The sequence below is a fragment of the Myxocyprinus asiaticus genome, chromosome 38 (genome assembly GCF_019703515.2).
Source record: "Myxocyprinus asiaticus isolate MX2 ecotype Aquarium Trade chromosome 38, UBuf_Myxa_2, whole genome shotgun sequence".
Taxonomy (NCBI): domain Eukaryota; kingdom Metazoa; phylum Chordata; class Actinopteri; order Cypriniformes; family Catostomidae; genus Myxocyprinus; species Myxocyprinus asiaticus.
This window is the reverse complement of record NC_059381.1, coordinates 32,916,802-32,943,488: the sequence shown is the minus strand read 5'-3', so window position 1 is coordinate 32,943,488 and position 26,687 is coordinate 32,916,802. Positions and strand designations below refer to the sequence as shown.

Genomic DNA, 26,687 nt, shown 5'->3' with positions numbered 1-26,687 from the left:
ACTGACAGCACTAATTTTTATATAATTTATATTTTCTGATTTTAATTTAAATCCTGAAAATAAAAAAAAATAAAAAAAAGACTTTTTTTTTTTCACAAATTATTACCAATATGCATTAATTATAAAGGCGTTGATTATAAATATAAGTGCATGTGTGTTGATATGAGTTTTTAATACCAACACAGAACACATAATTACAGTCCCTTTAATATTTTAGTGTTAAATTTGACAACTTTGAACAGAGTTATGGCATACATTTTAATTAATTAAAACAACATTTTTGGGAATAAGGCTGGTTTCACATATCCTCCGTGAGGAAAATGTCAACCATACCATGGAAAAATGGCGATTTTAATCTTATTTAAATTCATCATGCAGCCTTGTTGGGTATTATAACGTAATAAAATATATCTCAGAGGTCGAAGTCGGCATGGTTTTGCGTTTTGAATGGTTTCCCCTCATGATGTAAGTGCTGCTTTCACTACTGTCACGTCCTTAACGAAGAGATGTCATGTCCATAATGCCGTTTTTTTCCCCATTTATGTGAAAATTTATACAAAATAAATATTATGCTGTATGTTCTTAGGAGTGCCAACCCTTCTACATTTGGTGGCTATTATTATTTCTGGATTGTGCATTTCAGGTCACAGATTTTTTACAGTGTGTGGTCTCCCAAAAACTTGTGTCTATTTTTGTCACATCCGTAACGCAAGCTCATTTCCCTATCTAAACTGGGGAAAAAAACATGTCTAGACTGAAAATTTTCTGATGTCTGGACTCTATCTACAGGGGTCTATTATTATACAGTACTGTGCAAAAGTTTTAGGCACTTGTGAAAAATGTTGCATAGTGAGGATGTCTTCAAAAATAATGACATAAATAGTTTTCATTTATCACTTAATGTCATACAAAGTCCAGTAAACATAAAAAAAGCTAAATCAATATTCAGTGTGACCACCTTTGCCTTCAAAACAGCCCCAATTCTCCTAGGTACACCTGGATACAGTTTTTCTTGGTTGTTGGCAGATAGGATGTTCCAAGCTTCTTGGAGAATTCGCTACAGTTCTTCTATCTATTTCGGCTGTCTCAACTGCTTCTGTCTCTTCATGTAATCCCAGACTGACACAATGTTCAGTGGGGGGCTTTGTGGGGGCCATGCCATCTGTTGCAGGGCTCCCTGTTCTTCTGTTATAATCTTTTCTATTTGCAAAAGTAATGTTTGGGAGTCTAAAATGTGTATTTCCTATTGACACACTAAAGCTGAAGATATAAATAACCATCTTAAGACAAATGCTTTTGTGAAACATCTTATGTGCCTTTTGCACAGTACTTTACATATAAATTGTTTGATATACTAGTATTGAGTACTTAAATATGAAGTTAAATTTAAAATTTTCACTGCAAATGTCACATCCATAACGCTGGAATTGCCCAGAATCTGTTTTAGATTAGATAAGACTGTGCTGATAAGACACACATTTTTGTACCATAAAGCATTAATAATGTTTCAGCCATTTAGTCTTTGGTGGGGAGAGATTATGCAAATTATTTTGTTATCTTTTGTTTTTGTTCCTTATAAACTGAACATTAGACTGCTACTGTCAGTACTATCACATAGTGCAGGTGTTGCATGGAGTTAGTTATTTTTAAGCTTTAAAGCGACAGTTCACCCAAAAATTATTAGTCATCCTTTATTCACCATCATGTCGTTCAGAACCTCAGTGACTTTTCCATAGAACACAAAAAGAGACATTAGGGATAATGTCAGCCTAGGGGGACCAGCATGGAAATTCACACTGGTGTAAGAAAAGCTGTGCGCTAACAAAATGTACTATGCACTCAGCCATGTATTGTATGAATTTTCAAAGTGTATTATCCTTCTAAGTGGAACTCTTAACGTTTTTTTACTACACGGAAGCGTTCGCTGTTTGACAGCTGATGGCAGGGGCGGATTTAGGCATGGGCCCGGGGAGGCACATGGGGGTTTCACCCAGGGCACCATACAAGCTAGAACCGCTACTGGCTGACGGAAGTGATGTTTCAAAGTCAAGTGTTGTATTGCCGCTAGCTTTAGCACGCTATGCACCCTCAGTTTAACACTTATATCTCAGTAATATACATATTCACTAAGCATGGTATGATGGTAAAGCGTTTAACTCACTTTTGTAAGGTGCTGTCTTCACAGAAGTTTCGCTAGTTGTCATATTCTCCATTATTTACAATTGTTTTGCCAGAGCCCCTTCCGCTATTTACGGCAAGCCACAAGCATTGAGTGCATGAAGTGTCCAACATTCCACACTCCGTTTTGACGGTTGAAAACGTGCATCATCCGGGTACTCGTACTACACTACTTTTTGTTGCATTTTCAGTGTAAACATACTACTCGCACTCGCACTACCTACACTTCAATGTGCAGTTTGGGACGCACCTGTAGTCTTTTCAGCTGGGGTGGCTACAGTGCAGTGCAAGTAGAGGATTCTGAGGATGAAACAAGGTCATTTCTTGGTCAGTTCCAGGGCATCACAGTTGAGTCAGTTCATCTCAGTGAATCATCCTGTAGCTGCTGACTTAGCAGGGATTGGACATCCGGTTGTAACCCACTTCCACTTAACATATTATTCATTTCCTTGCACAAGACCATAGGATATGTGTCCGTCATTGTCGGAAATCAGCTTTCATGGTCCATCGGTACTACATCAAAATACACTTCCTGTACACAGGTTACTTTAACAGAGGAAGTATGAGCTTCAAAGATGCAATCAAATGGCTTGACGAGAACAGTTTTCTGCCCTGTGTTGTCGAATTTCCTGTTGAAACAGGAAGTTTAGGTAAGACATATTAAAGGGGTCATCCCTTTTTTTAAAGGATCATGAAACACTAAAACTAGTTTTTCTAGATGTTAACAGATTTGTATGTGTTGTGGATGATGTCAGACAATGATAAGATGCATTAATTTTCATTTTCATGACCATTTAAATGGGCTTTAGTTTCATCACAACCATAAAACATGATTTGCTACTTCCTGGTCAGTTGAAGGGAAGGGACATTCTCATTTTAGAGAGCATTGTATTGGACAAAAATCTGTGTAGTGAAGCATGGGTCATCAATATTTTTGCTTAGTTTCCCTGTAGAGAAAGGCTTCAAATTTTAATTGTGTACTTTGGTTTCTTCAGCTTTGGGAATTTTTAGCACTGTGGATTTCTAGAAAGTAAAGTCTTGTTAAAAACATTTTTACACAAAATTATGTTTTATTTTTCCTTTCATTTGCCTACTTACTATCTCTAACAGCGTTTGACAAAAATAAACAGACAGTGTTTTAAAGTACTGCAACACTGCTACTGAATTTACAGTGTGATACATAAAGCACGACAGCTGTATTCCGATTCCCAAACAAAAGAGTCTTTTGAGACGGTTCTTCTGAATCTAGAGTGCTGAAGATAATGTGCGACCATTGCAATCTGATTCCCAAACAAATGACTCTTTGACCCGGTTCTTTTCAGAAAATCAACAACTGCAGCGCTACCAGTGTTGTCCGATTCCTGAACGAATGGCTCTTATGAGCCGGCTCTTGTTAGTAAATTAACAAGACTTATGAATCAGTCGGAGCTGACTGGATAAATCTGACTGACTGAATTAATTGATTACTCGAAAATAAACCGAGAACTGTTACGTAAGGGATAATGTACAGTCAGCCGGTTGTTATCGCACAATAAACCCGATTATTACACAGCTACTAAACAAATAAACACATGGACATAAAATATTGATTTTGTGTTGAAATTATGTAATTTGAGAAGAAAGAAATCGCTGAACAGCTGAAATCCACCTCCGTTCTGTTGGTTTCTTTTTGTGAAAATGACTGTCTGACTCATTATTCAGGCTATTACAAGACTACTTGCCAAAAAAACAAATAAATGGACATGAAACATTGATTTGAGTTGAAAATATTGTATTACCTTACTCGAAGAGATCGCACAGTGATCAAAGAAGCAGGAGAGACCCGGATGAGCGGTCTGACACGTGGAGCTGCGGTTGTTACAGAGCAATAACAGACAGCTAGATGGCGCCATTGACCAATCAGAATTGAGTATTCCAGGCCGCCGTGTAATAATGTTATATGTACTTAACAATTAGTTTTGTAATAAATTAATAATCTGAAGGAAAAAAAATCTAAATGGACTTTCAGGCATTTAAATATTTCAGAAATAATAAAATAGTGATATTCTTTTAAAAAGCAGCTCACTATTAAACTTTCATACAGTATTTTTTATTTGTCTCTCATATCTGTCAAATCCACTTTTAATATGCAATAAAAAAATAAAATAAATTGGCCACTACAGTGTCATCCACCAGCCACCTTGGCAGGTAGGCTAAAAAGTTAATTTTCGGACCCTGATCACAGGAGGTGTCAAGAAAATTCCCACTACAGTAACATTTCAAAAGCGTTAAAAAATGTCATTTCCATCAGTGTCATTTCCAACACAGAATACAAAACAGAATTTGAGATGTGCTGGAAATGACACTGATGGAAATGACATTTTTAACGCTTTTGAAATTAAATGACCTTTAAATCTCCTTTGACTTGCTAACATTTTATGTATCCTAAATACACACAATTAAATAATATTTTCCCACTTTTTGCATAATGTGACAAAATTAAAGCTTGATTGGAAATAACACCCAATAATAATACTCTGCTTACAAGTGATATTTACCTTAAATTTTTTTCAAACATCACTCATCTCATATTTCATCTCAAGCATGATCTTTACTGACACTTTTGTTGACTTGGTTAACAAGTACACTAACTTAAAAAAAAAATTATTAGGAGCACAAATGTTTTTTGTGGTGGAAATGATGCCACAATTGTAGGAGAGTTGTAATTTTTGAAAAATAATCAAATGGTTTATGTTTATTTCACTCTTTTTTTTTTTTTAGATTATCATAGTTTTAAACATGTAATAATTTGTCTTTTTATAATGCATTTTCACAGTTTAATATTGCAAGTCTGGGACAGGTCTAAAACAATACAATCTATAAATATTTGAAAAGCACCAAAAATAAATGATTAAAGGCACTGTAAATAGTTTCCAAATCAAATTTAATGCGACCTTCATTTAACTAATAAAACAAAGTTTCAATCTGTTAATTTTAATAAAAGTCAACCTCTGTGAGATGAAAGTGCCCGAAGTTAAAGAAAAACCCATATTATTAAAAGGGAATTTTGTCAGTGTTTAAAAGTACACTAGCATAATGACCTCAAAGTAAACACATATGGCCTTAAAGCCATTAAACTCTCATTTCGATGTTGTGAGCACCAACAGTGTCAGTCAGTGTGGCCACCACACAGATCACAGCTGCTTTCATCTTATCTCTTATCTGACTAAACTAAATGAGCAGAAATTGCAGCCCTTTGAAATTGACCAAAAAACAACAACATTCAAGTGCGCCAGGGCAAATTTTTGTAGCAGTGATGTGGTTGTGTTGGAAGTCGAGCTGCTAATCAGACTTTGGCTTCTATCTAGCTCTGGCTGTGTGGCCCTGGACTCGTTCGAGATGAGCAAGTTCTGCGCATTGAGCGGGTGCTAATTTCATACACTGTGCTGCTATTTATGATATTTGCCGACTTCACAGCTCCATGGTTTTGTAATTTCCTGATATTATTGATCAACGTCTGTCAATGAGTGTCTTAATTGGCATCAGATATTTGTCAGATATTGTCGATATATGATTATATCGTCTTATCACCCAGCCTTAGTGTACAAAAAACATCAAAGCCAAGAATTTGTTCCCAATCATAACGATTGATGGCGTTGACGTATTCTACGGCATCAAAGTCACACTGCACGATTGTGACACAAAACTTCCAGAACTTCGTCGAAGGCTAAGATTCATCGTAATGGCAATTAATCAGCAGCAGCTGAACATGTCACACTGATGATTTTGCCCTACAACAAGAGAAATCTTTGCTTATCCCCAAAATTTGTCTCAGAAGTGAAAGCTGTGTCCAAAATCGTAAAATGTGAACCTGGCTTTAGCTTGGCAGTGTGTTGTGATTTAGCTGTGAGACAGTTTGCATGTTAATTCCTTCTTGTTAAAGTTCCATCTTTAAATGAACAGCCATACACATTTAGTCGGACATCCTAGGCCATTGCGTTGCATCTCATGTTATTTATAGTGTTTTGCAGTCTAACTTTTAAAAATGTGTCTTGAGACCCTTGCATTCTGTCACGCTTCTTCTAGCTGTTTTTATTTATTTATTTTTTTATCCCCTTTTCTCCCAATTTGGAGTTCCCAATTCTCACTACTTTAGTAGGTCTTCATGGTGGCGCGGTTACTCACCTCAATCCGGGTGGCGGAGGACAAGTCTCAGTTGCCTCTGCTTCTGAGACGTCAGTCCGCGCATCTTATCACGTGGCTCGTGGTGCATGACACCGCGGATGTGGAGGCTCATGCTAATCTCCACAATCCACGCACAACTTACCACATGCCCCATTGAGAGCGAGAACCACTAATCGTGACCACGAGGAGGTTACCCCATGTGACTCTACCCTACCCAGCAACCGGGCCAATTTGGCTGATTAGGAGACCTGGCTGGAGTCACTCAGCACACCCTGGATTCGAACTCGAATGGGTTGATAGTCAGCATCAATACTGCTCATTAAGAAACGCATCGGGGTCAGGTGAACCTGAAACCATCCTAATTACACAGGGCTTGCTTAAGATCAATTAGTTGACTAGTTGTTCAAGCAACACACCGACTAGCCGATTTTGACAATATAAATTTTTGCACATTCCTACTTTTATGGAAACCCTTTGACCATATTACTGTGCAAGGAAGTAACATTGCTTCGAATGGGGATTGTGAATTGCAAGAATGTTGAGTAAAAACACAAGGGTTTACAATATGATGCTACATCATGTGACCAAAATGTGGGAACATCTAAACTTTTGCTGCCACGCATTCTGGTGTTGGCATTTGTTGGGTCCAGAGGCGGGTCCAGTTTTGCTTTCGGAAATCCACTTTGCTGTTTTCCCACTTGATTTCAAACTGACCCACCCTCCAAATGGATCGTATGCATTTCTATCCCTCAAACACTTCTGTAGTGTTAAGGTGCCCTAAAGCTTTGGGTTCTTTTAAATGTCATATAATAGAATGCCAGCATTCCACTGGAGCCTATTTGGAAACAAATGATTCCCTGTCTTGTTGGTTTGTATTTGTATGTACAGTACATACCTGATTATATGTGTGTATCCCTCCCAGGCACTTGGACGGCACCATTGTTTCACCAGGCCAGAAGGCAGGAAATAGGGGTCACTGGAGGTGAATAATGGTGGGGAATTCTGTGTTTGTAGAGGACAAAAGGAGGGAAAAGCTTGTGATTGCCAATAGAAGCTGCTTATTTTTAGCGCCTGCCACTAGTTAGCAATCGGTTTTCTGCCATGCCGGGATTCCCAAGTGCTAAAATAACAGTGTCTGCTTCAGTGTCAAGTGGAAGCTTGTTGGAAAGGGAGACACATGACCTTCAAGAGTTATTTTCCAGTATCTTTCGACTAACCAATGAGGTGTCTCTTGCATTTTCTCTGCCGTAAGTTTACTGGCTACTGTATGTAATCTTGCAGAACAAGACTAGTGATTATTTTGTGCCCAAGAGCAACCAAATTAAACAGTAAGAGAGAACAAACAACCACATTTAGATTTCTTTAGCCTGGGGGGGGTGGGGGGGGGTGCTTGGGGAAAATCTAGCCCCACCCGGAATCGGCCATGTTTAAAGATATCCCGTTTACTTTGTACTTACCACCTCAAAACTCTGAATTTCTTTTAAAGATTCGGTGCCCTTAAACGTGCAAATTTTGGCAGATCAAGCGACTAGTTTTTCCTTGGAAGCACTCCTTGAAGCAGCTTGATAATTTGTAAATACAACTTTGTTTCCGGGTGGACTGATTTAAACCTGCGCTCTATGACTCCCTGAAATTGCGTAGAAGCCAGCCAGTCAAATTTTAACTTGCAATTTTGGAAAGTTCATAGTATTTAGCCTATGTTATACGTCTAGACGATCGGATCAGATATGTTTCACTTAAGACGCAAGCAACTTGGGAAAGTCATAGGCCCCATTTCCACCTGGTATTAAGATGCGTCTCTGGTGGTCACATGTGGTCAGTTGAGACACATTGCTGTTTACACCTGGTCGCTTAAATGCATCTCCTGTGACCACTTGTGTTTGGATTTTGAGGGGAGGGTCTCTGTTTCATGACGACATACATCAATCACTATGTCAGTGTGTTTCTGCATGATAATAAAGTGCAACAAATTAAGTAAAGACAAATAAAGTGTGAAAAAAACGGCGCGCTTCTTCTCCCAGATGCAGTTGAAATTTAATCTAAGCACAAATGCAACATTTCGAGCAGAATTATCCATTATATTAGTGTATTACCTGTATTAAAGGAGCTTGGTGTTTGTGCTTGTCATCTGTGTTGATATCAGATACACTAAGGGAGATTAGTGAAGCTCTCGTTATTGTGTATGTATCCACTTTTTAAAAAAAATTTCCAATCGGAGGTTATTTCGTTTAAAGCCACTCGTAACCAGTTGTTTTGCGCAGCAGTTGATTGACAGGTGAGGGGTGGTGCCTTGCTGCTGCCGGGACGCATACAGGACGGATTAGCATTTACACCTCAAATGCGTTGTGGACACATCACAAAATATTTTAGACCCCGTTTAGACCTGTATTTAGGGCTGACCATGTGATCGGATCACCCGAAATGCGCCTTAATACCAGGTGGAAACAGGGCCATACACACAACTAGCTAACTGAATCATAGTCATGAAATCAGCTGGTTAGGAAGTATTAGGTTAGGAAGAAATTGGAGAAATTTCATTGAAAAGAGGTCACACACACCTTATTTTGGATTAAATCCTAAACTTAATATACTTTAAAGGTAGCTTACCCTCTGGAGTTTACTTGTAAGCAAACAAGTTATGTTTAATTCATTAATGGTATGAAATGTATATTGTGATAAATATCAATATCGAATGATATGAATATATATATATACAATATACAGTTGTGCTCAAAAGTTTGCATACCCTGGCAGAAATTGTGAAATTTTGGCATTGATTTTGAAAATATGACTGATCATGCAAAAAAACTGTCTTTTATTTAAGGATAGTGATCATAAGAAGCCATTTATTATCACATAGTTGTTTGGCTCCTTTTTAAATCATAATGGTAACAGAAATCACCCAAATGGCCCTGATCAAAAGTTTATATACCCTTGAATGTTTGGCCTTGTTACAGACACACAAGGTGACACACACAGGTTTAAATGGCAATTAAAGATTAATTTCCCACATCTGTGGCTTTTTAAATTGCAATTAGTGCCTGTGTATAAATAGTCAATGAGTTTGTTAGCTCTCACATGGATGCACTGAGCAGGCTAGATACTGAGCCATGGGAAGCAGAAAAGAACTGTCAAAAGACCTGCGTAACAAGGTAATGGAACTTTATAAAGATGGAAATGCATATTAAAAGATATCCAAAGCCTTGAAAATGCCAGTCAGTACTGTTCAATCACTTATTAAGAAGTGGAAAATTCGGGGATCTCTTGATACCAAGCCAAGGTCAGGTAGACCAAGAAAGATTTCAGCCACAACTGCCAGAAGAATTGTTCAGGATACAAAGAAAAACCCACAGATAACATCAGGAGAAATACAGGCTGCTCTGGAAAAAGACGGTGTGGTTGTTTCAAGGAGCATATATTGTGATAAATTTTTTGGCCATATCGCCCAGCCCTAATTTCTGTCCCATGTGTTTAAGAGAACAAAATCGTCACTTCTGGGGAAACTAGTGAAAAATAGAAATGAAAATGGATGTTGAAGCCACTGTGGCTCTTTTTTTTAAACATAATGAATTCCTATTTGAGGGTTAGAGTATGTAGACAACATGCTCTGATGAACTTCATGTTTGCTAAAGATCCATTCTGTAAATGTGTCTTCATCATAGTTTATGCTCATGTCTTATCAAATAAAAAATGTATCCATTTCAGGTTTTTTTATGCACATTTTGGAGATTTTATTAACATCTTGCATTTAGATCCAGCATTGTTTATGCAATATCCCAAAATGTGTGATTTATGGTGTGATTAACTGGCTGTTACTACTTACAATGAATGGAAAATAATGATAATTGGTGTGTGAATTTTGTTAGTAGAGAGTGATGTAGCTATTTTACTGTTTTGTTCATGCATTGCAAAACTTCTAGTATCCTGGTAGCTTGGTATGCCAGGTACAAGATTTACGCCTGATTCACATACTCTTGAGCGAGGTGTGAGCAGCGTGTCACGTTTAGGCTTTCCCATTGGCTGCGTCTCTTTTCTAGGTTCCTACGGCAACGGGCGGGCAGTCACTTGCACTTGTTTATCAGCATACTTGGTCGTGCTGGTTAATATGTCAAAGCTCCTTTCAAAGTCAGTCCACTTGGTGGTCATCTTTGGAATGCTCTCGGGCAGGCTGGGCAGCTTTTTCTTTGTAAACAAGCGGCATAAAAGTACAGCTCCTACCTACTTGAATGGGGAAAGACTGAAATTTCCAAAATGGTTGGTCAAGATTACGATCAAAGTACATATTTAAAGTCAGCAGTAAAATCTGGCAACAATAGTATCATAAATTGTGCTGCTTTACCTCAGATTACGCCAAAAGAAACACTTTTTTTCACGCTGAATCAGCTAATGCTAATGCACGTTCTTGAGTTGATTGACATGCGATGTCTTTATCTAAAAGGTGATTGGCTCTTTTACCTGTAAGGCGGGTGTTCCAATTTCTCCCATTCATTTTAATACCAGTGATCCGTCTCTTATAAACTGTCTCTGTACATATACAACATGGGCAAAAGTCCCGCAGTTTATGTATTCTTTCCTTTCGTTATTTTGTGTTTGTTTGTATGCAGACCTATAAATTGTAGTGTGATTTAAATATTGTTTATTTGCTTTTACATCTTTTCTATAATCTCCTGATTAGTTTTCTGCTACACCCAGAGCCACTGAGTTCAGTGTGAGCCACGGAGCAAAAATAGACTTAGCCGAAACTATCCGCTCACTGCCGCATCTGAGACGCGTCACCTCGTGACTTACGCTTGCAATGTGAAGGGTCTTATCTGTTAACATGAGCACTGAAACAAAAATGCACTGCTCACACCTCACACATGGAGGATTTGTGAAACAGCTGTTAGGGAATTCACTAAGAATGAAATGTACCCGCTAAAAGCCCAGGTTATTCACACACTGTCTGCGCTGGTTTAGCACCCGATTCACTAAAGGAATTATGAAGAATGGGCAACGGTGCAAGCGCACCCACAAAATCACTGCAGAAGTAATTTGTATGCACAATTCCATTTTTGCGGGATGATTCTGAGCGCTGTATAGCGGAGGATGCAGCAGACCACCGTTATCTGAGCATCACTCACTTCTGTAATTCAGACACCTGAATCTTCTCTTTAACATGCCGAAAGACTACACCGCACATCTGGATATATGCCAGGTTATAACACTTTTCTCTATCATTTGATCATTATTTGATTAATTACTGATGACATGATTGATAGAAAATTTACACAAACATATCTCTTAAATAAAATTCATTTTACTGCCTGCTTTCATCTGGCAGTAATAGCGCAATGTAAATTTCACCAGGCAATTATTGTGGAAAACGCACTCTATAATGAGCCTAATTTACATAGAATGGAGAAATAAGGACACACGCCCGGCCCTGAATCGGGCTAATCAGCCGGGAGGGGGGTAAAGACGAGCCAGAGGCACCAGTTCGAGAGAGAGAGAGCCACATGCGGCCGATTTTTGTGTGTGTGTCTATGTGTTTGTGTTTAAGTTGATTTGAGCTCATTTATGTTATTAAAACTTACGTTGACTGTTCATCTGGTTCCCAAATCCTCCTTGCCCACCTTACCCCGTTACAGTGTGTTTGCGTGGAAAGGAGTGACAATGATTTAATTAAAATACTCAAGACACAGCACAATTGCAGCGCTGATTGCACCTGCTTAAATTACTGTAGATTGTGGGTGGTTAGTGAATAAGACGCAGGTTTTTTCTTTTTTTGAAATGCCATACGCAAAACTGTTTAGTGAATTTGCCCGTTGTAGTCGGCAGTTCTCTCCATGTGAAGAAATTGGGTCAATTTGTTTCACCACTGTTTCACATGTCTTTTCGTGCTGGCAAAGTGACCATTGAGTTGATTTGTACTTGAGTCATTTGTATGAGTTAACACACAGGGAATTACATTTGCCCAAAACGTGTTTTTGATTTTGACACTTTAAGAATCACACAGAGATTTTTTTGGCTTATACGAGTTATCATTTCTTTTGGGAGTAGAAGCTATGCCAAATCCCTTACTGGAGCTCTGGGACTTTCATCAAGTGTATTTTCGTAAGTATGCATTGTTAAAGGGATAGTTCATCCAAAAATGAAAATTGACTTTCTTTCTTTCGTGGAACACAAAAGGAGTCTAAAAGCTGAAGGGAGCCGCTGCATGAATGTTTGTTGCTTTATCTTTAGGAAATCAAAAGGCCCAAATAATATCAGGATGCAGCAGCTGTCTTTGGTCCGTTGAAAAACCTGTTTTGAATGTGTTTTGAGAAACCGCCCCAGATTTGGTGATCTGCTGTCAGTGGACGTTATCACTTTAGTGTCAATGGCTACGTTGAGATTCCCTACTTTCAATGAATAGTTGAGAAACGCCCATCCTGGTTTGAAAACGCCCACAGATTGGAAAACTTCCATTATTGTTCTGTAGAGACCAATACTTCTAAATGATTGCAATCAGAAAAGAACTAACTGGCCCTGGTTCAGTGTCAAGGGCAAACCATCCACTGGGTGAGGGAGAGTTTCTCAAAGTGATAAAGAGCTTCTTCAGTTGAGGTCAAAACAAACTGTTTTTGAGGGTCACCCCTCTCCCAGCCCTGACTTCAACCATACAGATCATTGAGCTACACAGCAATAGCGTATCTGTGTACAGCTACTCAGGGGCATAGTTACCCCCCCCCCCAATAATCAAAAGAAGCAAGTACAACCCCCTCCCCATTATTTATTCCAAGATCAATGGAAATATGTAAACGCTTCACGCTGCAACACCCCCAACCCCCCCCCAAAATCTACGCCCTTGCAGCTACTTATCATCGCAAACAGATTGTTAGAAAACTCTTAGTATACTGTAGATTAATGGTGCACTAGTTAATCTTCTATTGGTCCTGTGTCTTAAAGGAATAGTTCACCTACTGTAAAAACGACAATGTGTTATCATCTACTTACTGTACATTTATCGTTCCAAACCAAACTTATTTTCTTCCGTGGAACTCATAACATGACATTTTAAAGAATATTCTGGCTGCATAAAATATTATGAAAGTGAAGCTCCAATTTACACAATCCAATATTTTTTTTAAAATTTTTACATTTAAAGTTGTATACGTACAACATATTTTTCTATTTTAAATGTCCCTTGTCTTACAGTGCATAATACTGTATATCACAATGTTATTCTATAGAAAAACGTTTGTTTTCATAATCTTTCATCAAAATGAACTTTGAAACAACTTTTCTCTGCTGGTGACATAACCAAGGCCGTGTAGTGAAAAGTATTATAAACCAAAAATATCACTCAGCCTAACTTTTTACACTGTGATGTTTCACTCAAAAATGCATCAAAAACCAAAATGTGTTTCATTTTGATTTTAAAATGAACAGCCTTCATTAAGATGCTTATGTTCATCCTCAACTACTGTATATTTTGCTGTTGAAGAAACTTGCAAACCAGTTGAGGTTGATGTCCAGCCTGACCGGCTTATTTTCATGCAATGTATTCCATTTCTTGCAGTTTTTCAAGAATTTTTTTTTCCAAAGTTACGACATTTCTGCCTTCCATTTATATGCTGCTCTGACCAGCCAAAATGTCATTCTATGACAAACAATATTCATTTTTTAGGGACTTTTGGGGCCATATTCTCTTTCTTATCTCTCTGTCTTTTTCTTTTTTTAATTTCTTTCCTTCATGCAATCTATTTTTCTCGTTGCCTCTCTCACTTTGTCAGTCTTACAGTTTACAGCCGTAAAAGCCCAAGATAACACAAAGTTTCCTAAGTGCAGTGCACAAGTTCTCAATTTCTCTCTCTTTCTGTTTTTCTAAATCATAGTCGTGACAAAAAATGAAGTGAAAATGTGTGGTTTCATCACCGTATGCCACTCTCATCTCCACATGCCTTTAAATTATCACACATCTCATTTTAACACCTGCCATTTGCATCTTTTGCAGATTTATCCACTGCAAAGAGAAAGTTTGCAGAGTCACTGAACGAGTTTAAATTCCAGTGCATCGGCGATGCAGAAACAGATGATGAGATATGCATTGGTAAGATCACAACATTGTTTTTTTTTGTTTGTTTTTTTAATGTCTATGATTCTGTAGCTTCTATGTTCAACTGGTAGAGCTTGATTCTAGCAATGCCTCGGCCACAGGTTTGATTTCCAAGGAACACTCAAACTGATAACATGTATAGCTTGAATGCACTGTAAGTCACTTTGGATATAGTGTCAAATGCGTAATGTAAATATAAGATCTCAACTGCAGACAATCAACAGCTTGTGCTGCAATTGAAACTTGACCAATGTGAATGGTGGGTTCCTTGGCCAATGTAATGGAAAAAGCTTTTATGCATAATAACAGGGATAGTATAGTGTCCATATTGTTGCTTAGAGCCATGGAGACTTGATTAATTGATTTTTTAAATTTTTTTTTACAAAAATCGTATAAACCTTTAAAGACAGACCTACTATGAGCTCTGAGGTTGATAATCGATGCTATATGCTTCTGCTAAAGCCATCACTCTGCATTATGTCAGCTTCACTTCTTTATTTATTTATTTATTTTTCCTTTTCTCCCCAATTTGGCATGCCCAATTCCCAATGCCACAATCCGGGTGGCGGAGGACGAATCTCAGTTGCCTCCGCGTCTGAGACCGTCAATCCACACATTTTATCATGTGGCTTGTTGAGCATGTTACCGCGAAGACCTGGTGCATGTGGAGGCTTCACACTGTTCTCTGCGGCATCCACACACAACTCGCCACATGCCCCACCGAGAGCGAGAACCACATTATAGCGACCACGAGGAGGTTAACCCAACGTGACTCTACCCACCCTAGCAACCGGGCCAATTGGTTGCTTAGGAAGCCTGACTGGAGTCACTCAGCACGCCCTGGATTCGAACTTGCGACTCCAGCTGTGGTAGTCAGCAGCTTTACTTGCTGAGCTACCCAGGCCCCCGCCATTTTCACTTTTTTTAAAATGGTATTTATTAGCAGAATTCCTGGTGAAGAACTACACAAACCATAATCCTGAAGAGACCACAATTAAGAGAGTCGTGGCAAACAAAGTGCGCCAAAAGAGCTATGCAGTGACCACCCACTCGCATGATGTACTGTGAATGAAGCAATCGAATCGGTCTTCCTACACTCTCAAACTAATTATAGATTTATTTATATCCAAATATTTTGCAAAACTATTTAAATATATTGCTTCTCTACTTATAATCAACAATTTAAAATAAATAGTGTTATGTTTTTCCATCATTTTTAATTTGATTATGTCATTTACAATGCTTCATGGGATTGTAGATCATTTCCTCATTAAAGACATTAAGTACACAGTCTTGTATCTTTGTCTTTTTGTCCGATTTTCAAATCAGAGTTTGTGATGTGATTCACCCCGGAGCTGGTTGTTTTGGTTAATGTCTTAGAACTCTTTTATAAAGGATTTTATGAAATCCCTATCTTGAACCAAGACAACTGAAAAAGTGGGCGGGCACTATTGCGCTCTATTGCAAAAAATGCACAAAACTGCTTAAATATAGTAAATATCTACTCAATTCACACAAATATAATTTTAAAAACAGAAAATATTTTTTTTTGTTTTGTTTTAACACCATTTCATTTATCATGACTGACTGCGAATAGCACATGTTTATAATGGTATCGATAACTTAAATCTATTGCTTTTACTTGAAGTTGCATCCACGCCACTAGGTGTCAGTGTAAGTTCAATATGACTGCCATATCAGCCAGCACAACATAAATTACACTGTTTCAAATTTGTTTTTTTGTTTTTTTCACATTGACCAACTTGGGGGCGTGTGATCTTAATCCAAGTGTTACACAATATATTCAGTACAAGCTTTTAAACAGGAAAAGACAGGTTTTACTGAGCTCCGTCCACATTACAAATTCATTAAGTTCCTATTATGCCAAAATGAAGCTTCAGCTCTACTTTTATATAGTCATCATAATTCCTCATGATGGTGTGGCATAAAAGGCTTAAGTGTTGGAACCTGTGGGAATTTTTGTGGCTTTCTGTAAGTTCTGGCACCTTGCATGGAAACTCACTGAAATCCTGCTTGGCTGAGTTTTAAGGAAAAGCAAGTCTTGACTTGCCTTTCTTCTCATCTCATCTTGAATTGCAGCCTTGCTTTTTGTTGACAATGTTCTTTATAAAGTTGAACATGAAACACTATCGGCCACAGCGGAGACTACTTTCTGGAGTTGTCTTAGTAGCGTGCCCAGTGCATGTCTGACATTTGGTATCACGAAAGGTTTGATGAGTAAGATGCTTTAGATGCTCTAGGAAGACATGGACGTGTGCTGTTAAAACCGAGGCAAACATTTGTCTTTGAAGAACTTACTAGCAGTCAAATGGTTCTTTGGGTTGATTTGGGTCTAAATGCCTAACTCTACGTATTAAACTTTAGTGCATATCTCATCCTGTTTGTGCAACAGAATTTAATTCTTCAAATCGTACCTCGAATCGTGGGGCTTGTTGAGGAGCGATTTGTGTTTTTTATTTTTCTTAGCAATCACTTACAATTTTTGACTGGTAGACAATAAAATAGGCAACAACAAAAATATCCTACATCGAAGGAGAGACCTGAGCCATTTCTAGGAACCAGAATTTCCAGACTGATAGCAGGTAAATTGTTTTGTCTGCTAAAATTAATCAATGCTTTCTGAATTTCCAAACCCCCAGTGGCTGAGGCTGGAACTACAGTCGTACACATACACTACATTACTGAGACCAAAACTGCGTTTTTCCATTTTTTGAACTCGTGTCCAAGTTTCGTAAACATTTAAGTTGTACTTGTATTAATATACAACTAATCCTAGTGCTGGGTAATAAAAAAAATGTCAGATTAATTATCTTTATTTGATCGATCCATTTTCTCTTGATATACTCATACTAGCACTCGGTTGTGTACTCACAGAACGACACAGACACACCAATGCACACCATAGGTTTGACGCAGACATATAAATCGGCCTTAAAGGTATAGTTCCCTATCTGTCACTCACTCGACGTTGTGTCGATGTAGTGACACTAGGGGTCACTCTTGGGAGCCCGAGACACCTCTGGTCTTTGATAAAAGGCCAATGAAAATTTGCGAGTGGTATTTGCATGCCACTCCTCCGGACATACGGGTATAAAAGGAGCTGGTATGCAACCACTCATTCAGATTTTCTCTTCGGAGCTGAACGGTCATGCTCATTGAGTTGAATTCTACTGTTCATTCACTTCTGCTGGATCTGATGGCGCATTTCAGCGGCTTCTCCCTCATCTGCACTGGTGCACTGCAGAGAACGTCCCTGGGCGCTTCGGCAGAAAACAAAGAGAGTACATTTTCTGAAAGAGCTTTTTTCCTCTAAAAGAGTATATTTCTCTAAAAGAGCGGCACACACGGAACGTCTTTTTAAAGACGCGTCTTTTTAAAGATGCCTTTCCGATTGTGTGTTATTCCTGGTTGCGGTCGTTATCTCTCAACTTCGGATGGTCATGATCGCTGTCTTTCGTGTCTGGGCACGACCCACATGGAGGCAGTGTTTGTGGATGGTTCATGTTCTCATTGCGAGAACATGGCCATGGCAACGTAGCGGTCGCGGCTTGCTTTCGTAAGAAAGCGGCTCCCCGCCTCGGTCCTTCTACCTACAGGTATGAGGCCAGCGCGGCTAGCACTGGGGGCGATTTTGGGACCCCAATGGGATCGCCTCCACCGGGTATCCCACCGCGGACCTCCCATTCTCCAGCACGCTCGTCTGCCCCAGTCGGGCTTCCGGATGAGTTCGCCGGCTCGTCTCACGGCGAGTCTGGCTTCTTGTTCGGAGCCCGTGAAGATGATGAGCTCTCGAGTGCAGCATCGGAGAGCGGGCTTGTCCAGTCGGACGCAGAAGCCTCAAATGGGCCCCCCCCCTCGGGGATGATTGCCCAGTCACAGGCTGATGCAGAGATGACGGACATGCTTTCCCAGGCGGCCACGAGCGTCGGGTTAGAGTGGAACCCTCCGCTCTCCCCTGAACCCTCGCGGCTTGATGAATGGTTCCTGGGCTCGCGGCACCGTTCAAAGCAGCCAGGCCCTGCTCCAGTGCCTTTCTTCACGGAAGTGCACGAGGAGCTGACGAAATCATGGGAGGCACCTTTTACTGCCAAGCCCCAATTCCGCAGTTCCTCCGCTCTCACTACCCTCGATGGTGGTGCGGCCAGGGGCTATACGGCGATTCCCCAGGTGGATAAGGCGCTCGCGGTGCACCTATGCCCGCAGAGCGCCGCCACCTGGCGCGGATGCCCTAAGATCCCGTCCAAGCCATGTAGGCTCACGTCGTCCCTGACGGCTAAAGCCTACAGCGCTGCTGGACAAGCCGCCTCTGCTCTGCACGCCATGGCTCTCCTGCAGGTCCACCAAGCCAAGGCGTTGAAAGAACTGCACGAGGGTAGTTCTGCCCCAGATTTGATGCAGGAACTTTGCTCTCCGAGCGACGAAGGTCACGGTGCGGTCTCTCAGGCGGACGATGATCGCATTAGTGGTCCAGGAGCGCCACCTTTGGCTCAGCCTGCATGAGATGGGTGAGGCCAACAAGACACGGTTTCTTGCTGCCCCCATTTCCCAGGCTGGCCTATTCGGCAACACCATTGAGGACTTTGCCCAGCAGTTCTCGGTGGTGAAGTAGCAGACGAAGGCTATCCGGCACATCCTGCCCCAGCGACCTTTTGATCTCGCCGCATGCCCAAGTGGCTGCGGTACCCAACAATTCAACAAAAGAGCGGCTTCCTTCTTCCCTGGGTCACATACCCGGTGTGCACGGTCGTCATCACGACCACCGTCCACGGGTTTTTCCTTGCAGGATTGGCGCTCCAGCGGTGGTCTTTCTGCCCCTGAGCGCCCAGGTGTGGCACACAGTCGCCCCCGATGTGGCAGTCTCCATGGGTTATGAGGACAGGCCTCTTCCTCCCCCGTCCCAGGCTGTTCTGGGGGTGGTCACAAGGAGGCAGGTAAGTGCTTCGATGTCCCTAGACTCAGCACGGCCACGACATAGTGTGGCACCTCGAGCTTCACCCCACCGCGAAGCCCCACCTGCCGGTATGTCCGACGACGTTGTCCCCTTGGTCCACCTTGCGCGGAACTTGGATGCGTTGCTTGCACTTTCCAATCCGTCGCGATGGCTGATCCGGACCGTCCGACTCGGCTACGCGATTCAGTTCGCCAGGCGCCCGCCCAGGTTCAGCAGTATTCACTTCACCTTGGTCAAGAACGAAAACGCTGCTACCTTGCGCGCGGAGAACCTGTCCCTCCAGCCGAGATGAAGAAGTCCTGCCACAACGCTGAACTACCCGCTGAAATGGCCGGACCTTATATCGGCTCCTCAGCATAAAACCTGAATGAGTGGTTGCATACCAGCTCCTTTTATACCCGTATGTCCGGGGGAGTGGCATGCAAATACCACTCGCCAGTTTTCATTGGCCTTTTATCAAAGACCAGAGGTGTCTCGGGCTCCCAAGAGTGACCCCTAGTGTCACTACATCGACACAATGTCTCGTTCCCTCCATCAGGGAACGGAGGTTACACAAGTAACCATGACGTTCACCCAAAAATGAAAATCCTCTCATCATTTACTCACCCTCATGCCATCGCAGATGTGTATGACTTTCTTTATTCTGCGGAACACAAACAAAGATTTTTAGAAAAATATTTCAGCTCTTTAGGTCCTGACAATGAAAGTGAATGGTGACCAGAACTTTGAAGTTCCAAAAATCATATGAAGGAAACATAAAAGTAATCCATATGACTCCAGTGGTTAAATCCATATCTTAAGAAGCAATATGATAGATGTGGGTGAGAAAAAGATAAAATCCTTTTTTTTTTTACTCTAAATCTCCTCTTTCAATTTCACTTTTACATCTGAAAAAACACAAAAGGTAAGTATGGGAACCAGGTAGGGACCAAAAATCAAAACTATTTTATATTTGAGTTTCTTTAAAGTAGCCACTCTTTGTCTAGATTACAGCTTTGCAAACTCTGTTCATTCTCTCAAACAAATTCATGAGGCATTGCCTGACATGCTTTTTAAAAAGTGTGAAAGAAGTTCCAATGCATACTGGACACTTGTTGGCTGCTTTTCCTATCTGCTTTAACTGATCCATAAAAAAACAAACAAAAGTTATATATTTGATATAATAATAATAATAATAATAAATAATAATACTACTAATAATAAAAATTAATAGTCCATTAAAAACATTTTAAATTAAATATATTAGCTGTGTTAAGTAATTTATGTGGTATATTATTATTATTATCAATAATGATAATAGTAATATATATATATATATATATATATATATATATAGGTCAACAAAACTAATATCAAGCATTTAAGCACAAGCCTTTAGATCAAAATGCATTTGACATCGTGAGAAACAAATTCAATCAAGTGTGTTCAGTCATCTGAGTAGTGCAGTTAAATGTGTCAAGGTGCTGTGTGTAATTAGTCTTTTTCCCTCCGTCTATTTTTTTGTAGCCAAATCGCTGCAGGAGTTTGCTGGAGTCTTACAGAACCTGGAAGATGAGAGAACACGGATGGTGAGCTGGATTCTTCATCATCATTTTCATAATGGTTGTGACAAATGGTTTAAGAGTAGATCATTAAAGGAACGCTGTGGTTTGTGTCTCCTCAGATTGAAAATGCCAATGATGTGTTGATTTTGCCCCTGGAGCGCTTCAGGAAGGAGCAGATTGGAGCTGCTAAGGTGAGAGCAGAGGTTCCTGTTATAACCATTTTGCACTGTTATAACATGTTTTCATATCAGATAGAGGCTTAAATTCTCATTCTCATATTTGATGAATGTAATTTCTCATATATTTCACCTAAAATAAATCATTAGCCAGGATAATCTGCTAAAAAGAAAGAAAAAATCATTAAATGACATGAAGGTGAGTAAATGCTGACATAATTTTTATTAAATTAATTTTATATAATTTTTTAAGTAATTACCTAAATGAATAAAAATGATTCTAATTAAAAATATAATAAGTTATTACTACATAATGCAGTAGTAATAACATATTAGTTTACACTATATAAAGTTGCACATATGCCCTGCTATTTACATGTGCATTTATTACGTTTTTTGGTTAATCTGATAATGCATACCAGTAAAAATATAGTATTCTTAAGTACTTTTAGAATTTTTTTGACCATACTTAAATCCATTCAGTGAATCAGCGCAGAAAATGTAAAACAAGTGCATAGATTACATTTAAGCCTAGCAATTGCTAATAAGAACTCTTCAAACAAACTGTTGTAACCACTTAAACAGCATTGCCATCTGTTGGCTTTGATGTGTAAGCACTCATTTCTAATGCTCTTGAGTAATACAACATTATAGGAATTCTGCTAATTTTAACCCATATCACAGATTTTTGCATACCACATCTTTCTTCTTTTTTAGGATTCAAATGATTTGAATTTTAATGCCAAAAAGTGTTGTGAAATTGTAGTGTTGTGCTAATTAAAAGACTTCACATTAGATTGAATGTTTTTTTGAGAATTTTATTTTATAGATTAACTCCAGTCTGCCAAATCAGTGATGAATCCAAGGCCCTTGCAGATGTTTGATTCCCGCGTGATGATTAAGATTCATACACACCCTCATGGCAGTTGTCCATTATTGCGAAACGACATCTACAGTAGTAATTGGACATTTCCAGGTGTCCGGAGTTCAGAGACCACAGCCCTGAGGAGCGCTCAAAGAATAGGAAATTAACAATTGAAAGAACAAGCTATTGTTCTTATTCCATGTTTGTGGGTTAACAGGGAGTTTTAGGCATGTCTGGTCCCACAATCGAAAAACGAGTCAAATATCATGAGAACATCAACATACACCCCAAACACACTCCCTGATGTAGTGTAATCTAAGTATATTCACTTTAAATGGGAAACTGCCTGCCTACTTTAAAAACATTTATGAACGTCACATTACGTAACATTAAAAATGCATTAATTTAACAATAACATTTGGCAACCGGAAAGTGTCCAAATACTTTTATCTTCATTTTGAACAGATATATATATATAGTTTTATGATTTTAAACCTTAAAATTTCTAATGATAAAGATTATTATTATTATTATGTTGTTGTCATTGTTATTATTTTATTATTACTATAACTGGTCCATTATAAACAATATATATATATATATATATATTGGCATTCATTTGTGTTTTCTGAATGTGAATAATCATGTACATGCATATATTAAAAAGCTCACTCCTCTGCATATGACCTCTGCATGTGTACTACAGGAGGCAAAAAAGAAGTATGATAAAGAGACAGAGAAGTATTGTACGGTGTTGGAGAAACATCTGAGTCTGTCCGCCAAGAAAAAGGAAGCGCACCTTCATGAAGTACGTACTACCCTTAATTGCCACTTTACTTTTAAGACTGAAATGCAAACTTTGTGCTTGCTATAGGACTTACACACTATATACTATAAAATATATTTAATTATTACTATACAGTATATGAAATGGTTTGATTAACTCAATTTTCTTGCCTTTTGTGTATTTTGGTGTGGGGCATATTGTGTTCTTGTCCTTATTTTTCATAGCCACTGGTCTTTTGTTTAAGAGATTTGTTCAACTATGTATTTTCTTTGTGTTTGTAAATGAATCATCCAGGCTGATAACCAGGTGGATCACGTGAGGCAGCACTTCTACGAGGTCTCGCTGGAGTACGTCTTCAAAGTGCAGGAAGCTCAGGAGAGGAAAATGTTTGAGTTTGTGGAACCGGTAAAACTTCACCACATCCCTGTCTCACTTTATTTTCTGCAGAGGTTCTTCTGCATCTCAGTGTCTCTTACCCTCACTAAAATTAGTGTGGGAGTACTATGGAATAATGATGGGTAATACAATGGTACTTTAATATATGGGACTGAAAGATATTCAAGTACAATGGGATTTACATTGTACTTCAAAGCACTTCAAACAATACCTTGGAATATGTCCCAAAATATATGTCATAGTAGTACCATAGTACCATGTTAAAAACATGTGACATGCAAAAAAGTGACATGCAAAAATGCAAAGCTATTTAATAACTTTAAATGTGTTTTTTTAGTAGTAATAGAATTACCCACAGTACAACATTATATTATATTATGTTATATTATATTATATTATATATAGGGCTGTCAATTAATTCATTGCGATTAATTATTTAAAAAATAATGCATTGAAAAAAAATTAAAGCCACTTTTTGTATCACCTAATCAATGCTTTACTCATCTGTCATAATAATGTGATGCATTTTAATTATCTGAACTATATACAGTATATATTTATAATTATTTAAATATAATTATATTTATATAATCATTATATACATATTTGGGGGGGCTTTTCTCTGCAAATATTGATATATGCGATTCATTGTGATTAATTTGATTAATTAATTGGCATATCATGTAATTAATTTGATTTTTTTTTTAAATATCGATTGACAGCCCTAATATTATATTATATTATATTATATTATTAAATTCCCTGATCACTGACTACTGTTTTCCTCATTGTTTTTGTGTGCAGTTGTTGGCGTTTCTACAGGGTCTGTTTACATATTATCATCATGGGTACGAACTGGCCAAAGACTTTAACCATTTCAAGACAGACCTCACAATCAGCATTCAAAACGTGAGGGCATTTTTAAAAACATTATCTGTGTGTTTCAGCCGTCTCAATGTTAGGATTTTGCCCTATCGGGCCAGTGCCACGTTGTCACTATCTTGTAAATGTGTTTTTTTATGCCTTTAATTGAATGATTTCTGTGAAGTATTGAACACTGAATTTGGATGATTTAAACTTAGCACTTATTAAACTTATTAAGGTGACATTATCTAACTGGGTAACACAGATGAGGTTTTGTCAAAATTGTGAGAATAATTTGTAATAGTTTTAGAAGTGTTAGTTAGAATGGGATTAAAATTATAAACCAATCAGTAATATTTTGCATTGTATGCCATAATTTTAAGGAATCTTCATATTTAATGACCAATGTTATTCCTGGCACATATACATCCAAAAATACAGTTTCTGGTTTTTACAAGCATTCTGCATTACTCCATGACTTTCCATTAATTCTGATGTTCTAGAACAGATATTTTCAAATGTAATCTTTATATCAATTTGGAACATTGACGTCTCATTTACTTTCAGTCAATCAAGGGAAAGTAGTTGTAGTAGAGCATTGTGTGTGGTCTTTCAGACGCGGAACCGATTTGAGAGCACGCGATCAGAGGTGGAATGTTTGATGAAGAAGATGAAGGAAAACCCACATGAGCACAAGAGCATCAGCCCACACACCATGGAGGGATATCTGTTTGTGCAGGAGAAACGTACGTGGAAAAGTCTGGAGTTTTTCTCTGCATGAATTTACAGCAATGTTTTGTTTTTTTTTATGTTGTTTCTTGGGTGTGAATATTGGTTATAGCAATGATTGGATTCAATAACGATTCTTTACTAAATGATGTGATACATTCATAAAATGATCTGATTTGATCTGATTATTTTGTTACGATGGACAATTCTGGAGGGACAGTTTGCACCTTAGTGGAATATTTGACCAATTAATTTCCATGACTTTTCCAGTTGTTTGTGATTGCTGGATAAGAACTTTTAAAGAGGATTTTATAAGTTTTGCTGGTGCAGATTTTCTATTTGTATGTCAGGTTCTAATCCTTACTTCATATCGCAAGAGTGACCAGAGTGTATTTTTTCTGTGGCCATGTTAACAGATTAGAGTATTCACATGGGAATCAGCAGCAGCACGTCAGAGCATAGCTTGAGCGTCGCGTGGGTTGCAGTGCAGTGGGTGTTTCGGCTTTGAGTCTATTTTTGTAGCTTGCTCATGCTTCATTAAAGTGACAGTGTACTGTTGATGGACAAAATTTATATGATTTGACATGAAAAAGTACAAATGGCTGTTCCATAATCGTGGGGCCTTCACTACAAATGCTCCATCACCTTTTGTTTTGTATCTGGATCTTGGAACAGCCAACAGTTTGTGACAAGAATATCTAAGAGGTCTAACTGTTTCATAAGGTCTTAAAAGTTCTGCTAAATAATCTGGCACCAACCCATGTAATGCCTTATATGTAATTAATAAAATCTTGAAATCAACCCTAAAATTAATTCGTAACCAATGCAAGGAGGCCGACTGTACCACCTTTAGTGAGCCTCTGGCGCCCCCATTTGCATGGCGCCCCTATGCATTGCATGCCTTGCATATATAGTTTTTGTGCCTTTGCAATCTTGGAGACCATTTAAACTAGACAGATCATTGGGATTCAACGACAAATATAACTGTAGGTCATCTGCATAGCAATTAAAATTTATGTTGTATTTTTGAATCACAGAACCAAGAGGTAACATATGCAGTGCATTCAGAAAGTATTCAGACCACTTCATCTTTTTTTACATTTTGTTATGTTGCAGCCTTATGCTAAAATACTTTAAATTATTATTATTTTTTCACACCAATCTACACTCCATACCCCATAATGACAAAACCAAAACCAGATTTATGATAACTTTGCAAATTTATTACAAAGAAAAAAACTGAAATATCACATTGACATTCAGACAATTGCTATGGCACTTGAAATTTAGCTCCGGTTCATCCCATTTCTCTGGATCATCTTTGAGATGTTTCTACACTTTGATTGGAGTCCACCTGTGGCAAATTCAACTGATTGGACATGATTTGGAAAGGCACACACCTGTCTATATAAGATCTCACAGCTGAAAATGCATATCAGAGCAAAAACCAAGCCATGAGGACAAAGGAACTGCCTGCAGAGCTCAGAGACAGGATTGTGTCAAGGCACAGATCTGGGGAAGGTTACAATAAAAATTTGGCTGCATTGAAGGTTCTCAAGAGCACAGTGGCCTCCATAATTCTTAAATGGAAGAAGTTTGGAACAACCAGGACTCTTCCTAGAGCTGGCTGCCCAGCCAAACTGAGCAATCAGGGGAGAAGGGCCTTGGTAAGAGAGGTGACCAAGAACCCGATGGTCACTCTGGTTGAGCTTCAGAGATCATGTGTGGAGATGGGAGAAACTTGCAGAAGGACAACCATCACTGCAACACTTCACCGATCAGGGCTTTATGGCAGAGTAGCCAGTAGCTTAAAAAAGCATCTAAAGGACTCTCAGACTGTGAGAAACAAGATTCTCTGGTCTGATGAAACAAAGTTTGAACTGTTTGGCCTCAATTCCAAGTGTCATGTCTGGAGGAAACCAGGCACCACTCATC

At 38.9% G+C, this 26,687-nt stretch overlaps 2 protein-coding genes across 5 annotated transcripts in view; one reads left to right on the top strand and one right to left on the bottom strand.

The window, feature by feature from the left end:
* Positions 1 to 26,687, top strand: part of LOC127429339 (rho GTPase-activating protein 26-like) — a 138,630-nt gene that overhangs the window by 48,138 nt on the left and 63,805 nt on the right. For 2 of the 3 annotated variants that reach the window (XM_051678316.1, XM_051678314.1), the window contains exons 2-8: positions 14,318 to 14,413; positions 20,898 to 20,959; positions 21,055 to 21,126; positions 22,683 to 22,784; positions 23,058 to 23,168; positions 23,964 to 24,068; positions 24,640 to 24,769. In XM_051678316.1, the coding sequence (XP_051534276.1) occupies positions 14,318 to 14,413; positions 20,898 to 20,959; positions 21,055 to 21,126; positions 22,683 to 22,784; positions 23,058 to 23,168; positions 23,964 to 24,068; positions 24,640 to 24,769 (678 nt within the window). Of the gene's footprint in view, positions 1 to 2,673; positions 2,829 to 14,317; positions 14,414 to 20,897; positions 20,960 to 21,054; positions 21,127 to 22,682; positions 22,785 to 23,057; positions 23,169 to 23,963; positions 24,069 to 24,639; positions 24,770 to 26,687 lie in introns of those variants that run through there. The other variant, XM_051678315.1, reaches the window with a different exon arrangement.
* Positions 1 to 26,687, bottom strand: part of fgf1b (fibroblast growth factor 1b) — a 93,239-nt gene that overhangs the window by 60,534 nt on the left and 6,018 nt on the right. The window contains exon 1 of one of the 2 annotated variants that reach the window (XM_051678365.1): positions 2,429 to 2,568. The exons of the other annotated variant lie outside the window; for it this stretch is intronic. The gene's annotated coding sequence lies outside the window, so the exon portion shown is untranslated. Of the gene's footprint in view, positions 1 to 2,428; positions 2,569 to 26,687 lie in introns of those variants that run through there. 2 annotated transcript variants of the gene reach the window in all.